The following is a 13514-nucleotide window of genomic DNA, read 5'->3' on the forward strand; positions in this document are numbered from 1 at the left end:
TTAAAATCAGGGGTTCGATCAATTTCCAGATACTCTTCCCTTTCTCTTTAAATAAAAATGTTGCTTTGCTGCAGGATGAAATGGACAGCAAACTCCTACCGTCACATAAGATAAATCACTTGTGATGCTTCCCAGACTTTCCCACCCTGCCTGCCCCCTCCGGAACAGGCGGCGGCGGGGACCCGGAGGGGGCAGGCAGGGTGGGCGAAATCTGACCAAAATCTGCCCCCATCCCTTCTCCCTTTACGGCAGCACTATCCCTTTAAAAGGCGGCCGGCGGGAGGACGGGCAGGCGGGAGGTGGCGGTGACGGCCGGGCCATCGCCTGCCCGCCGGGTTTTCCCCCCCTTCCTGACGGTCCGTCGTTCGCAGCCGCCCGTTAAAAAGAGAAGGCAAAATGGCCGAGCTGGGCAGCAAGGGGGTCACGGCCGGGAAAATCGCCAGCAACGTCCAGAAGAAGCTGACCCGGGCGCAGGAGAAGGTTGGGAATAAGGGGGGCATCCCCGGGATGCGGGGTTGGGGGGGATGCGGGTACCGGGTATGACACCCCTCCCCGAAGCAGGGATGCGTCTCGCAGTGGGTGCTGGTGGGGGACTGGCAGCTGCTTTCCCTGCCTGCGGAATTAGGGCCTCTTTGCATCCCGAGAATGGAGAATATCCCTATTGCGAGCGGTAAGGGTTTACCGTCCGCCTGCAGAAACATGGCATCGGATTCAGCCGGGAGCGGGGAGGGAGGACGGAGCGCCGCACGCTTGTGTTGGATCTGTAGATGCTTATTGTTTCAGCAAGGAGGAGACCTTCTTTTTATGGTATTTAGGTTGTGCTTTATGCAGCATTTTCACGAGCAGTTCTGTATTATACCATAGCACTAAATGCGTAACCTCAAAAGATGGTGAGGAAAAGGAGGTGGACACTGCTGCTTATCTTCTAACAGCAAAGCATAATAGTCGCTACTTAATGTACTGACCTTGAGCTCCTGATTTTGGAATGGTGGTAAAGCCAAATCCATACAGCCTTTAAAGATTGTGCCGATGTCTGCTGAGAGAAGGGGAGATTTTTGAATCCCAAGGGCCCTTTCGGTGCTCTCCACCCAGCCCTGTGCCAGCAAAAGGTGCCAGGAATATGCAATGGATACTTTTCGTGTTCATTTCTCTGGCATGCTGCATCTGATGCCAGATGTCTGCTCTCTGTAGGGATTATCGGGCGTTTTACGCAGGGACATTGATCAGCTGCTTCTATCGCAGGCACGCTCGTCTTGTTTTTCAGTGGTTTGCTGTGAGATGACATTGACTGAATAAGGACTGGTGCATCTTTGAGGGAGGGAGGGAGAACAAATCTGCCCACTGCTGCTCTTGTTCCCCGGGAGTTATCTTTAGCAGCTAGATTAAATCTAGGAGGTTTGGGATTAGATGCAGTGCTGGCCTGAGCCTTGTAGCAGTATCTGACACTTCAAAAACGCTGCTGGGTCGGAATGGCAGTCCAAACCAGTTGGGCCTAATGTAGCACATGCTGTATCCACTAGTTTTAGCTCACTTACCAAGACTAGGAGCATTATTTGAACTTGCCTGACTGCTTGGAAAACACCCCAAGTGACTAGCAGATCCAGTATGGAACTGCAGCAGCAAGGTCCTGGCTTCACTCTGTACATAAGAGTCATCATGGCCACATCTGTGGTTTTTTTCACCTTACTGGGGTTCCAGAGGGGACAGAACAGGGACTCTGTCTCCTGATACCTGGTCCACCCCGAACTCATCGCAGATGCTAACTTCATTCTGTGTTAGCCACCAGATGGCAACCATATTTGTAATTAATATTAAGGTAGGTGGTAAAGGCTGAGCTCCTTGGCCTGCTGATGAAGTTATTGTACTTACTGGTGCAACTTGGAGCCAAGTGTGGCCTGCCAAGCCCTTCCCTGACTTCTTATCTGAAGGCACACAGGTCCTTTTCCTAGGGATAATTTTCCACAAATTTCTCTTAACTGGTGATCTTGCATACTTCCTCACTTTCCTCACTAACGCCCTCGTGGTGACTGGGGCTGTGAGAATGAGGACAACAGTAATAATCGAGTGTTTAGCTGTGTATGGCAAATGATTTCCAGGATCCGAAAATGGTTTTTTATCTCTTTACACAGAAGAAAGCACAGCTTATTTTCCCTTAAGGAGAAAAGGAAAAACCCATAACACTTGCTTAATAAGCTAACACAAATTCTAGGCCCTTCAGCTGTTGTTATCCTAATGCAAACAGAACAACTTTGCTCTCTGGGCTCTCAAAAAAAAAAAAAAGATGGTATTACTTGCTTCGTCTTCTGACTTGCCCCCTCATACTGCTACAGTATCATCTGTAACAATTCTTCCTTAGCGAAGTGTTGGAATTTTACCCATGTCTCTGAGGGACAGACTTTGACTGAGGCAAATACGTGAATGTTAACTTTCAGGTGGTGAGGAAGGATACAGCTGAATATGATGTGACATGGAATTCATCAGTGGTTATGACACTGTACTGGTATTACTCTTGTGGTATTTAGTTTTTAACTGTGGTCCTGTGTTTAGCAGGAAGGGTAAACCAAGTGTCAAGTGATAAGGACGAGGTGTTAAATAATAAGAAAGAAGGTAAGCGGAAGTGTGCAGAGGTAGATCTGGGTACACAACTTAAAAATGTATTAATTTTTTGTGAAGGGATGCTGACTGGGTTGAACTTTTCCTTTTTGAGACTTAAACAAGCTGACAGTGTTCCTTTTACATATCTTATTTTTATTTGAATCTAGGATAAAAGTTCTTCCCTTTCGAATGATATCTCCCTCTCAACTCGAGCCCTGAGGCTTTGACCTCAGCAGTTTCCTTCATGGTGAATTTAAGCCTCGTGTTAAGCAAAGAATGATGTCTTTTTGTTCAATGCAGAATTCACACTGAAACACTGTACACATCCTTTTTTCCCTTCTGAGATGGCTATTACGTAAACTATGTAAGATATTCCTTCAGAAGTGCTGTTTGTTTTGAGCCTTTCAGCAAAACTATTGGCTATTTTTGGAAGACACTTTAGCAATTCCACAGGAAATAATGGGGCAGATTGGTTGACTGTGCTGTTTGCAAATGGTTTGGGCATTTAACCTTTGTCTCTACTCAAGTACAATACTGGGCAATAATTTGTCCATTAGCCAGTGTATCAAATGTATCAAGTAAATTGATGCCACTGTCCTCAGAGGAATCCACCTGCAGAAAGGAGTCACTTAACGTTTCTAACTCCTATATCACCTTTAGCAACTAATTAGGATAAATTAGGATATTTAGGCTGGAAGTCATCTTCTATTCTATTAGCTGAAGGATTTTCTGAGATGTTGAGCTCTGGACCTTTTGTAATTCTAAACTTCTTAAAATGGAGTAAAATTTTAATGCCTCCACTTTCACGGTGTCTTAGAGGGAACCTTGTGTTTGCAAGCTATTTTAAACTTTGCTAGTGAGGCTTATTCTTTATGTCTATGATCCATCATCGTGGTTAAAGTTTGTGTTTCTGCTTTGTGACCAATTTCTATCTTACACTTTTCAAATTTTTAAAAATCTCCCTGATTTCCACATTTCTCATTTTCCTCTGGGAGTGTCCTGTTTCTGGATGTGTCAGTCTGCACATGCTTTGGACAAATTCAAACAGCATTTTGGTGACTTCACGCAATCCTAGTGTGAGGGTAACTCCTCTGTGGGGTTCCAGGAGGACCTTGGAGAGCAAATGAATTGGGGTTTAGTAACTTGGCTGGTGGTGAGGGTCCTACTCACAGGATCAAGCTCTTTCCTTCAGCACGTAAGGCAGAGATTCAGACTGGAAGGATGGTGTTGGCTGTATGTGAAGTTGACATTGGAAAGAAAGTTGTGGTTGGTTTTTTTAATTTGTGTTTTGTTTTGCTTTGTTTTGGGACGTTTTTTGATTGTTTGGGTTTTTTTGTTTTGGTGGGTGTTTTTTTTTGTTTGTTTGTTTGTTTTTGCCTTGGAGGTTTTTTGTGTGGAAAGGAGTAGAAAGGGATGAACTTATTTTTATTTAGACTGAGCATGGGAAATTTCTATCTTATAGTAGTGGTGGTCTCTCACTTGTTATATAGCTGGGCAAAATAAGGAGTCTGTGTTCTGTGGCATGAATAGATTGTCCTATTTTGTCATGGTTTTACTCTGATGTACCAAAAAGGCCCCCTTTTTTCTCTCCATCCCTAACCAAAGGAGAAGGCTTTGTTTTCCAGGACCTGGCAAAGTTTAGTTTGGACATCCAAACTCCCTTGTGTTAGGATGTCACATTTAGGTTGTAGACTCTGCCACTGAATTGCTGTGTTGCCATGAGATGTCACTTCTGCTTTCTGTTCTTGGTTTACTTTATCCCACCGATATTTACCCACATCTGTGTTTCAAGCTTTCCTGGTTAAACCATCTGCCTGAGCAAAGTTCTGCTCTCCTTTGGCTGCACAGTCCAAGGAAGCTGTGCTGTGCAGTCCTAGTCTCATGGATTGTGGTTTGGGTGGAATGGGGTTTGCAGAAGGCATGATTTGCATTTTGAATTTGCCCTGATAAGACTTTTTTTCTCCTTCCAAGACAAGCTCCAATAGGTGGAGAATGGCAGGAGAGAATACCTGGAATGAAATCTCAGCCCTGTGGAAGCAGGTGGGAGTCTATACCAATGAGAAGCACCTTAAACCAAATTTAAATACAGCTGTCTTCAGCATTCAGCTATCAGAGGCTGCCTGATCTGTAGAAACTGCAGATGGGGAGAGAGGATTTTATATAAAAATGGTAGATGCAGAAAGCTCTATTATTGAGAAATATCAATATCTACCTACTTGGGAGAAGTTCCTTACTGGTTTTCCTTCAAGATCCTTCCATCTCTTCAAAGGTTCTATGTTTTTTGTTTGTCTTTGCCACCAAACCATCCTACCCTATGCAATCAGCCTTGCTGTGGCAGTGAAGTACAAATAGCCTGAAGAGCTACAAGAATTGTTCTCTTACTGATCTGGCATGAAACTTTTTGTGTTTTTCCTGAGGTACTCCCCAGGTGACAAGAAAAGGGGTTTTTACTTTATTTCTGTTAGCTTGCTTTCTCAAGAATGCAGGGCTTAGGTGGTGGGTGGAGTCTTAAAGGTACTTTGTGCCTGAGGGTTGCTGGAAGATGGGCACTGGATAGAGGAGAGAGATCTGAACTAATGCCCCTAATGTACAGATGATTCCAGTATGAGCTCAGACTGTATTACTGGTATCAGATAATCTGCATGGGGCAGGGAGGAGGTGAAATAGGAGACCAGCCTCCACATGTTTCCTTGCCCATGGAATGGTTTGATTGGCAGGGTGCTTGCAGTGCCCAGCTGAAGGTGCCCCTCTGTCTGGCTGTTGTTAACAAATTTCTTTTAAGGAGCAGAATTTCATGGATGGATGAATTTTCTGTTTGGAAAAGGCCCAGCCCTATTCCTCGTCACTTTATGTTCCCTGTAAGTTCCAGTCTTGCGGCCAATCCTCTTCAATGCAGTTCCTGTGAGATCAGTTTATAAAGTGGGATCTGGAAGATCTCTTTTCAGTGAGGCTCTAGGCTGTATAGAGTTAGTGTTACAGAGCTCATCTCTCAGGGGGTGACATCAAACTTGTCTGGCCTCTCCATCCTGCACATTGACTGTTAGGCAAAGTTTGTGTTTCTAGGCAGAAATATTTTCTTTTTATTCCCCCCCAACCCCCCAACATCAGGGTTGCTCTTGGCGTGTGACTTGCAGATGACATGGCTGGCCAAGCCATTGAGGAAAGCTGAGTGCAGCCAGAGATGTTCAGCATCTAGCTGGACTGGGGTCTTTGGGAACAATGCAAATTTTATTTTATTCATGGTTCTTTGGACAGAGAGACAAGACTCTGTTGCTTGGCATCAAATCTGTAATAAAGCTCTGGTTCTAGAAACTTCTGGAGTGACAAGAAGGTATCTTAGGTTAGCAGGTATTAAAGTGGCTATTTTTTCCGCTGTCGTGATGGTGACCAGACACCTGAGCTGCCCACTCTGTGAGTTCTGCAACTTTGCAAGGGTCATCTTACAGTCCTGGCTGTCTACCTGTACCTAGAGGGATCAGTCTGTCTTCCCAGAAATTCTGTACTGACAACTTAACATGACCATGCCCAAGCAGAACAGAGATCTGTCATCTTGAACTGGCCACAGCTCAGGTCCCTAAGTGGGCTGGCCATCTCAGAGTGTGCAGGCTAGCTGCTTCTAACATGGGACTGTATTAATGTTGACTGTGGATTCTCTACCCCAGAGCAATGAGATAGGAACAAATATTAAAATATGGATAAAGCATACTTGGTACACTCTCTGAGGTAGAATAGTGCATCAGGGTCCATTCTGACATCAGGCTGTGTTTTAGCCTTCTCTTGAGGGCCTGTATATTTGATTTTCTCCAATACCTGCAATATTCAATGCACGAGTGGCAGCAAACCTGTACTATTCTGGCATTCATACTACTGAGCTAAAAGGGAACATCTCTCACAGGAAAGGGTTGAGAGAGAGAGTAAAGTAATTTCCATTGTCTTACTAGTTAAAGTCAATTTTAAATGTGGTATTAGTTGACTACTTAATACTGTCTGAATGGGAGTGAGGAACTTCTACAGCTATGCCTGAACTATTGGCAGTGGTGCAAGGGATGAATAAATCTTGTCAGGTGTCTCTTCAGCAGGGGCGTCCAAATGACTGATGGACCTCAGACAGTTCAGGTTTCCCTTGGAACATGTTTGGCTTTGCTAGCCTCTGAAGCTGTTTGATCTTCACAAAGCTGGCAAGTCCTGCAGGGTAGGTTCTGCCCCACATTCCTGGAGAAAAATTGAAAATGTATTTATTAGCAGCAAATAGGATTGATGAGTATTTTTTGTGTTTTGGCTTACATTGTCATTATGCCAACTTGCTTGCATAGTTTTGTTTCTTAGCTGCTACTCACAAAATACCTCTCCTTAGATTTGTAGTTCTGTGGTCTGAAGGAACAGCCCTGGCACTTGGGAATAGAAACTCTTCAACCTGCTTAAGTTTTACAGTTGTTTTATTAATTTTTTCCTTTTGTCTCTCCTTTTTTTCCTGAGTTTCTCCTTTATTATGTTGAGAACTTGCATTGAGGAAGGATTTACCAGAGCAGGGAGTTATATTTTGTGGAAAACTTGAAACCCAGAACTTCTGGCATTCACAGACCTAGACAGAGGTCTCACAGAATCACTGTGGAGCAGCTTATGAAATGAGGAATAGATACTGTGTTTGCTCAGACCTCTGCAAGTACACATGTATAACATAGATTTTTCAACTACTTAGGCTGTGCTGGAGTAAACTTTACTCAGACCTGCGGCTGGCAGGTTAAAGTTTTTACAAGTTGGTGTTTCCAGAGAAGTGCAGTTAGGAGAGTCATGAGAGTTACGAAAGCCAGACAGTGTCGCCTTTCTTTTTGTCCCTTTCTTTACAAGAAAGGAGAAGTCTGGATGGCAGTGTGTTCTTAATATAGGCTGCCAGGCAGGATGGAGAGTGCAAACTTTACCAATAAGGAGGAAAGAAGTGCTTAAAAACAACTAATCTATGAAAACCATGGGCTGCATTTAATCTCTTGATGATATGCAGAAATGGAATTCTGAAGTCCTGACCTCTCTGCAAGGAATTAACGTGTAAATTCAGAAAGCTGGTAACCTGTTCTGAAATAATTTATTTTTTTGGTAACTCTTCATTGATCATATTTGGTTTGCTTATTTTAAGTATGTTTAGAACTTTTTGTTAAACTCGCTTTAAGAGCCACACTGGTTTCTCAGTTGTTTTCAAAGTTAGCTCTTTAGGAGAGAGATTAGAGGTTGATACAGCTGAAGTACAAACATTTTTCACTGGGCAATTGCTAATACTCTGCTTTGAAACTGTATTAGAGGGAGATGAAGGCTTGTTTGCCATCAAGGATGGAAAGGGAACTTCAATGGTACAGAAACTACACTGTTTGAAAACACAGCTAGAAGTGTTTACGCTTTTTTTTTTCCTTTGTACTACTTGGCTTGATTGCACATTTTATCAGGCCAGAAACAATAATCTGTGACTTAACCAACTCAGAGCTGAGTTTGATGGTATTTGTGGAGTGAAATAGCAATTCTGTCCTATTGGATTTATTTGGAATGGTGCCAGTGACTGATAAACATGCTGAATAAGGTATAAAGACTGGAATGTGAAGAAAATGTAGATCTTTGCATCTTTTTCACTTAACAGATATGCCAGTTCTGTGACTCTCTAGTATCCCTGTAGGTAAAGTTAACTATTCCTGAATGTTATAACTTTTAAAGTCTTTTGATCCTACCAGCTCCATGAGTCTGAGTGTGGAAGGACCAGCCTTATTTCCATTCCTATTTCTTCAGTACTTATGGGGGGAAAATGGGCAATACCTTGAGGGGAAAAAACAGTATATTTTAAAAAAATTGGGGAATTCCTTTCCTGGAATTTGAATGTTCAGCTCATTAATTTTGAATTTTCAGGCAGTCAAATGTTTTCTTGGGGAGATACTTTCTTTACCCTCTGTGGGTGTAACATGACCCCTCTGGTCCAAATGTTGACTCTGATACAAGAGGCCCAAAATGAGTTTGAGTTATTGTAGCAGGGCACAACATATTTCAAAGGTTACTTGAAAATATGGTTTTGGAAAAATTCTGTTGAGCAGGATGGCAGCTTCTATAAGAGGAAGAGCACTCGGGAAGAGTTTAAAATCATTCAGGTGGAGAAATACCCTTGGGTTCTGCACTGAAACACTCCTTAAGGTACAGTTCCCTCAGCAGAGGAGTGAAATGACTGTTCTTCTGTGTATTGAACCAACCTCTACAGTAGGAGGATACAAGGGATTTTTCTCTTTTCTGTCTGTTTATACTGAACAGCCATTGCAAAAGGCCAAGTTTAGCCGTGTGTGTTAACAAACTTGAGCCATTAAGAAGATACATCCACTGTGATAATGTTTCCCTCATCATGTTTACAGACAGTATGATTATTTGTTAGTATTTATAGTGTGATTGCATTGTGTATTAACAAATGGCCATTCCCTATCCTAAAAGAATTCTAATGTAAATACTGGATGGTCTTAGTTACTTAAGATAATTCTGATTTGTTTCAGTAAAACTCTGTATTCCAGAAGACTTAAAAGGATTTTCAGATATTTTTTGCAGAAGTTTGATAAGGATTGCTTTGTAGGCAAGGGTGGAGGGCTATTTTTGAACAGTAAAATTTTTATGAAAATAAGCTGAAGAAATTGGAAAAATAGATTGTCTTTCTTTGGAGAGGAAAAACAGCTGTATGTACAGGGCTGGGAGGGGAGGGTTTGGAGACTGACTGTAGTGGGAGTCAGAGACAGTTGGGGTGACGTGACCAGTTGATCATAGAGCCCTGCAGTGATATGCTGCACTAAATTGCTCATGGTCTGGGACTTGTCTGTAAATGGGTATTGGAGTCAGTTGCCAGAACTAGAAATTTTTTGCCAAGCTGCAGGCTTTTGCTCTCCTTATTCCCTGACCCTTGGTGACTGTAATAATTCAGAGAGGAAGTGTGTGTTATCAGGGCTGGATGCCCTCTTGATGAGGCAGTGGGTATGGTAGGTTAAAAGAGCTGTTGCTGTGCTGGATGAAGGTGATTGACTTAGTGGTGGGGTGTTTTTAGCTGGAATGTCTTCTAAGCTGGCAGTCCCAGGTCTCCGTTTGAGGCCTTAATTTTTGAGGATGCTCTTTGGGGAGCACTTTGTGGTGATTTTCCTCTCCAAAACCAGCATGGCCCAGATTCTTAGCAAGTGCTTTGGCAAAGAAGTTGATGGACTTAACACTCATTCACAGCAGGAGAACTTAGTGTATCAAGCCCAGTTCTCCAATTTGCTGTTACCTGTCCTGCTGAAGTAAAAGCAGTCCTCTTGGGTGGAAAGGAAAAAGATCTGTTCAAAAGCCCCTTGGGAAGAACCAAGAGCTGATCATCTATGTTAATCCCTATGTTTCCACTTTGATGGGACAAACCATACTCTCTAACCCAACCTGTGGGCTGTGGAGTGCACTGTTCCTAAATCTCTCCCTCACGTCTGATCCCTTGCAGCTATTGCCTTCCAGCTCAGGGAGTCTCAACATCTGCTCCAACTGTCTGTGTCTTCCCTTCACCCCATCGTGCATGTTACGTGTTCCTTATCTGTCCTGCTTTTGAGAAACTCCCATCCTTGTTCAGCAAGGTAGTTGTGAACCCATACAGGAGCTTTCCTAGCCTCTTAAGGCTCTGCATCCAGCCTGTCCCTTCTGGATAGCCTCTTCTAGCATTGTTTTGCCTTATAAGAGCTCCTCTGCCCCTCTCCCTCCTAGCACACACCTGCTTCTTTATCTCTTTCTCCAGCTCACACATGGCCTCAAATGCCTTTTATGTTTTTTCCTGGTTTGGTTGTTCCATTTCTCATTAGGGCCTGCATAAAAATAAAAATACTTCTTGCAAAAGTATCAGCATTTAAAATGAGTGTTGCAGAGGAGGAGGCAGAGGAATTGAGAAGGGGGATCTGTGCAAACAGCACTATTTATACTATCTATTCCTCTTGCTAGTGTTACTGTTGGCTATATATAGGGTTTAATTAAGCTGTGTTAAATGCCTACCCAAGTAATAGACATTGATGTTGCTGAAATCCTGTTGCCTGGAATGTCACACTGAATGCCAAATGAATTGATGCCATTTGGCCTTATTAACTACAGAGCTATGATGTAGCTACTATGTAGCTCCATGGTTGTGCCTGCATTTTTTGATCTCTATTTGGCATCTTCTTAAAGCTGGGCAGACAGAAGGTAGGGTGGAAATTTACCTGCTTTCTTGGAGACTGACATTTCCTCCTTCTTTATTTACAGGATATTGATAGATACATATTCTCTCCAGTTTCTGGTTGGCTGAATAGTGGGAACTCAAGAATTCAGTGGTTTTAGCTGCCTGCTTTGAATAAGAGCAAACTAAGTAGGAAAAAATTGCACATAAAGTTATGAATTAGGCATACAACTGCATATGGCTTGGTTGCACCAGCACATCTAACAGCTGTCAATTCAGTGGTCTGTCTCTTGGGCATTTATGTGGTAGTGTGGTAGACATGTGCAGCCTGTGAACCCCAGACTTGACAAAACAAGGCTGAATTGTCAGGATGACCCTAATAGTGCCTGTGTTTTCTGGTGAAGCTGAGAGTTTTCAGCACCTCTGGAACTGGGCCATCTGCTTAAGGTGTCAAGGTTGAAGCATTAGAAGTCTGAAGCCAGCTTAAGCTCTTAAGATTCTTAATCTCCCACACTTCTCAAGGTAGGTGCCTGTTTCTGGTGTTGGGTTTGTTCTGGTGGAAGAAGTCACCACTTCTGAATGGTTATCTCGCTGCCTTGTCTTCTACTCTGTACACCTGCTGCTGAAAGACTTTGTGTGAGTCTCCATCCACTTGCCTGTAGATAAAATCTTGTCTTTGCCAGACTAAAGTTTGAACTGACCCAGTTACTCCTGCTGGGCCAGCAGTTTCACATCACTCTTAAACCACATCACCACGGAGATGTGTCATCTCCAGCTGCACCTTTTCTCCTCCTTTCCTTATGCCACTGCCCTGTTAACATTCCTCTGGTTGTGCTGATTTTATTTCAGGTCTCTCTTTGCATAGGTACATTTGATAGTGGGTTCTGGATGGGGGACTACAGTGGCAGCAAAAAGTACAGAGACAGGGGAAAGACTAGCAATCCAGGTTGCTCAAGAGAGGATCTGCCCTGAGGTAAGGGTGAAGTGGAAATAAGCCCGAAGAATGACTGAATTGATGACCACAGGGCAGTGGGGTGATGCCTGTGCTGGGGCATTGGCCTCTGTCCCAGCTCTGCTTGATGAGTCCTATGCCTTGCATCTGACTTCTTAATTTTACATTCTCTTTCCTTTATATTCTGACTCTCTGAAACCCCTGACTGAAGAATTTGAAATAGAAGAGGAAAAAATTGAAAGTGAAGGTTAAATTACATTTACCAGGATTTGCTTGGGTGGTGAAAGAGCAGGACATTTTCATGTTCTTAAAGATAAATGGGGGATGAATAGTAAAGGGTGGAAGTGGGAGATATCTCTGCTTTCTTTTTAAACTGTTAAAATCTATCAAGCAAAGGAAAAGATAAATAAATAAACCTCAGTATTTTTTCCTAATAAGCTGTTATATAGCAAGGCAAGCTCATGTATTTTTAATGGGGGGGGAAAGTCCACTTAATAACACAGTGACTTAGACCTGAAGGAAGATGATGTATCAGTCAGATGTTTGGGGATGGGTGAGGAGGTGGGAACATATATGTATTCAAGGAAGAAAAAAGCAGGAAATAATTCTTGTTTCAGTTTCTTATATAATGTTGGTTATAGTGGAGAACTTGAATTAAGGCTACAGTACAAGCTTAGTGCTTGGACTGTACCTACAAGGCTGGCATTATGCCAAATGACCTAAAGAAATCAGAGAGAGAGGGGTAGATAGGAGTAACATAACAAGATAAATCAACTAATGTAGCAGGAGCCTTTAAAAAGAACCTGTTTTTGAAGGTGGTTGGATGGCCTAGGGGTAAGCAGACACTGAGCTGCATTACAAGTGTGTGAGCGTCCAAGCATCGTGTCAGTGAGAAGGGGAATTGCTTTTCTCTGCTGTCTGTCACAGCACCACTCCTGCTGTATCATCACTTAATTTAGACTTGAGTGATGATAAAAGCTAAACTGCAAAAACTGTGGGTGGAGAGGGAGGGAGAAACAACCTAAAATGTTGAAGATAGTCAAGGGACTAAAATCTTTATGTAAAAAAATCCTGGAATGGCAGGATTTGGGGCAGTGCTGGATGCACACCAGGGGCCCCAGCCACTCCACCGTCTGGAGGCAAGTGCCTTCTGTGAGAGAGCAGATGTTTGGTTTGAGCCTCTGGTTATGTAGGTAAGGGAACTTTTCATCTTAACTGATTGGCAATCTGCAAAAGTGGTGAGAGATAACACTTGCAAAACATCCGGAGAATTGGGGATTTATTTGTGTCTTTTTGTAAACATGCCTTGAGGAAAATAGTTCTTGCATCCTGGAGATGTACTCTGTGTTTTCCCAAACTGCCAGTATGGCTGTTTTTTTGTGAAAAGCAATCCTTTTAAAGGCTGATATTAGACATATAGAAGATGCATTAATTTTCTCTTGCAATACAGATTTTTCAGCTAGATCTTTGCTCCTACTCAGGTTTCATTTTATACCAAACAACTGATATTTGCCTATTTCCATGGCTGGCTTTTTGTTGCAGTGCTGTTGGGCTAGTCTCCTACTTATACTGGCTTTTTTGTTGTTGTGAGAGCAGTTTCAAAGAGGTCTGTGCTACATGTCAGTAATTTCTGAAAGTCACTTGAGGGATTTTTATCTAAGAAGCCACATCCTTAATGTTAATGTCCTGTCTCAAGGGTAAAGCTCTCCCATTACCTCCATTTCGTTTTGTTTTTGTTTTAATCTAAGTGGCAGCAAAACTCAGTTGTTACCATAAAATGAAAAAAACTTAGTCTCT

At 42.8% G+C, this 13514-nt stretch overlaps 1 protein-coding gene across 16 annotated transcripts in view; it reads left to right on the top strand.

Moving 5' to 3' along the window:
* The first annotated feature begins 295 nt into the window (after positions 1-295).
* Positions 296-13514, top strand: part of BIN1 (bridging integrator 1) — a 94297-nt gene continuing 81078 nt past the window's right edge. For 4 of the 16 annotated variants that reach the window (XM_032692696.1, XM_032692705.1, XM_032692700.1 and 1 more), the window contains exon 1: positions 296-480. In XM_032692696.1, the coding sequence (XP_032548587.1) occupies positions 397-480 (84 nt within the window). In that variant the 5' untranslated portion in view covers positions 296-396. The remainder of the gene's footprint in view (positions 481-13514) is intronic. The other 12 variants (XM_032692688.1, XM_032692689.1, XM_032692694.1 and 9 more) reach the window with 9 other exon arrangements.

The sequence above is a fragment of the Chiroxiphia lanceolata genome, chromosome 7 (genome assembly GCF_009829145.1).
Source record: "Chiroxiphia lanceolata isolate bChiLan1 chromosome 7, bChiLan1.pri, whole genome shotgun sequence".
Taxonomy (NCBI): Eukaryota; Metazoa; Chordata; class Aves; order Passeriformes; family Pipridae; genus Chiroxiphia; species Chiroxiphia lanceolata.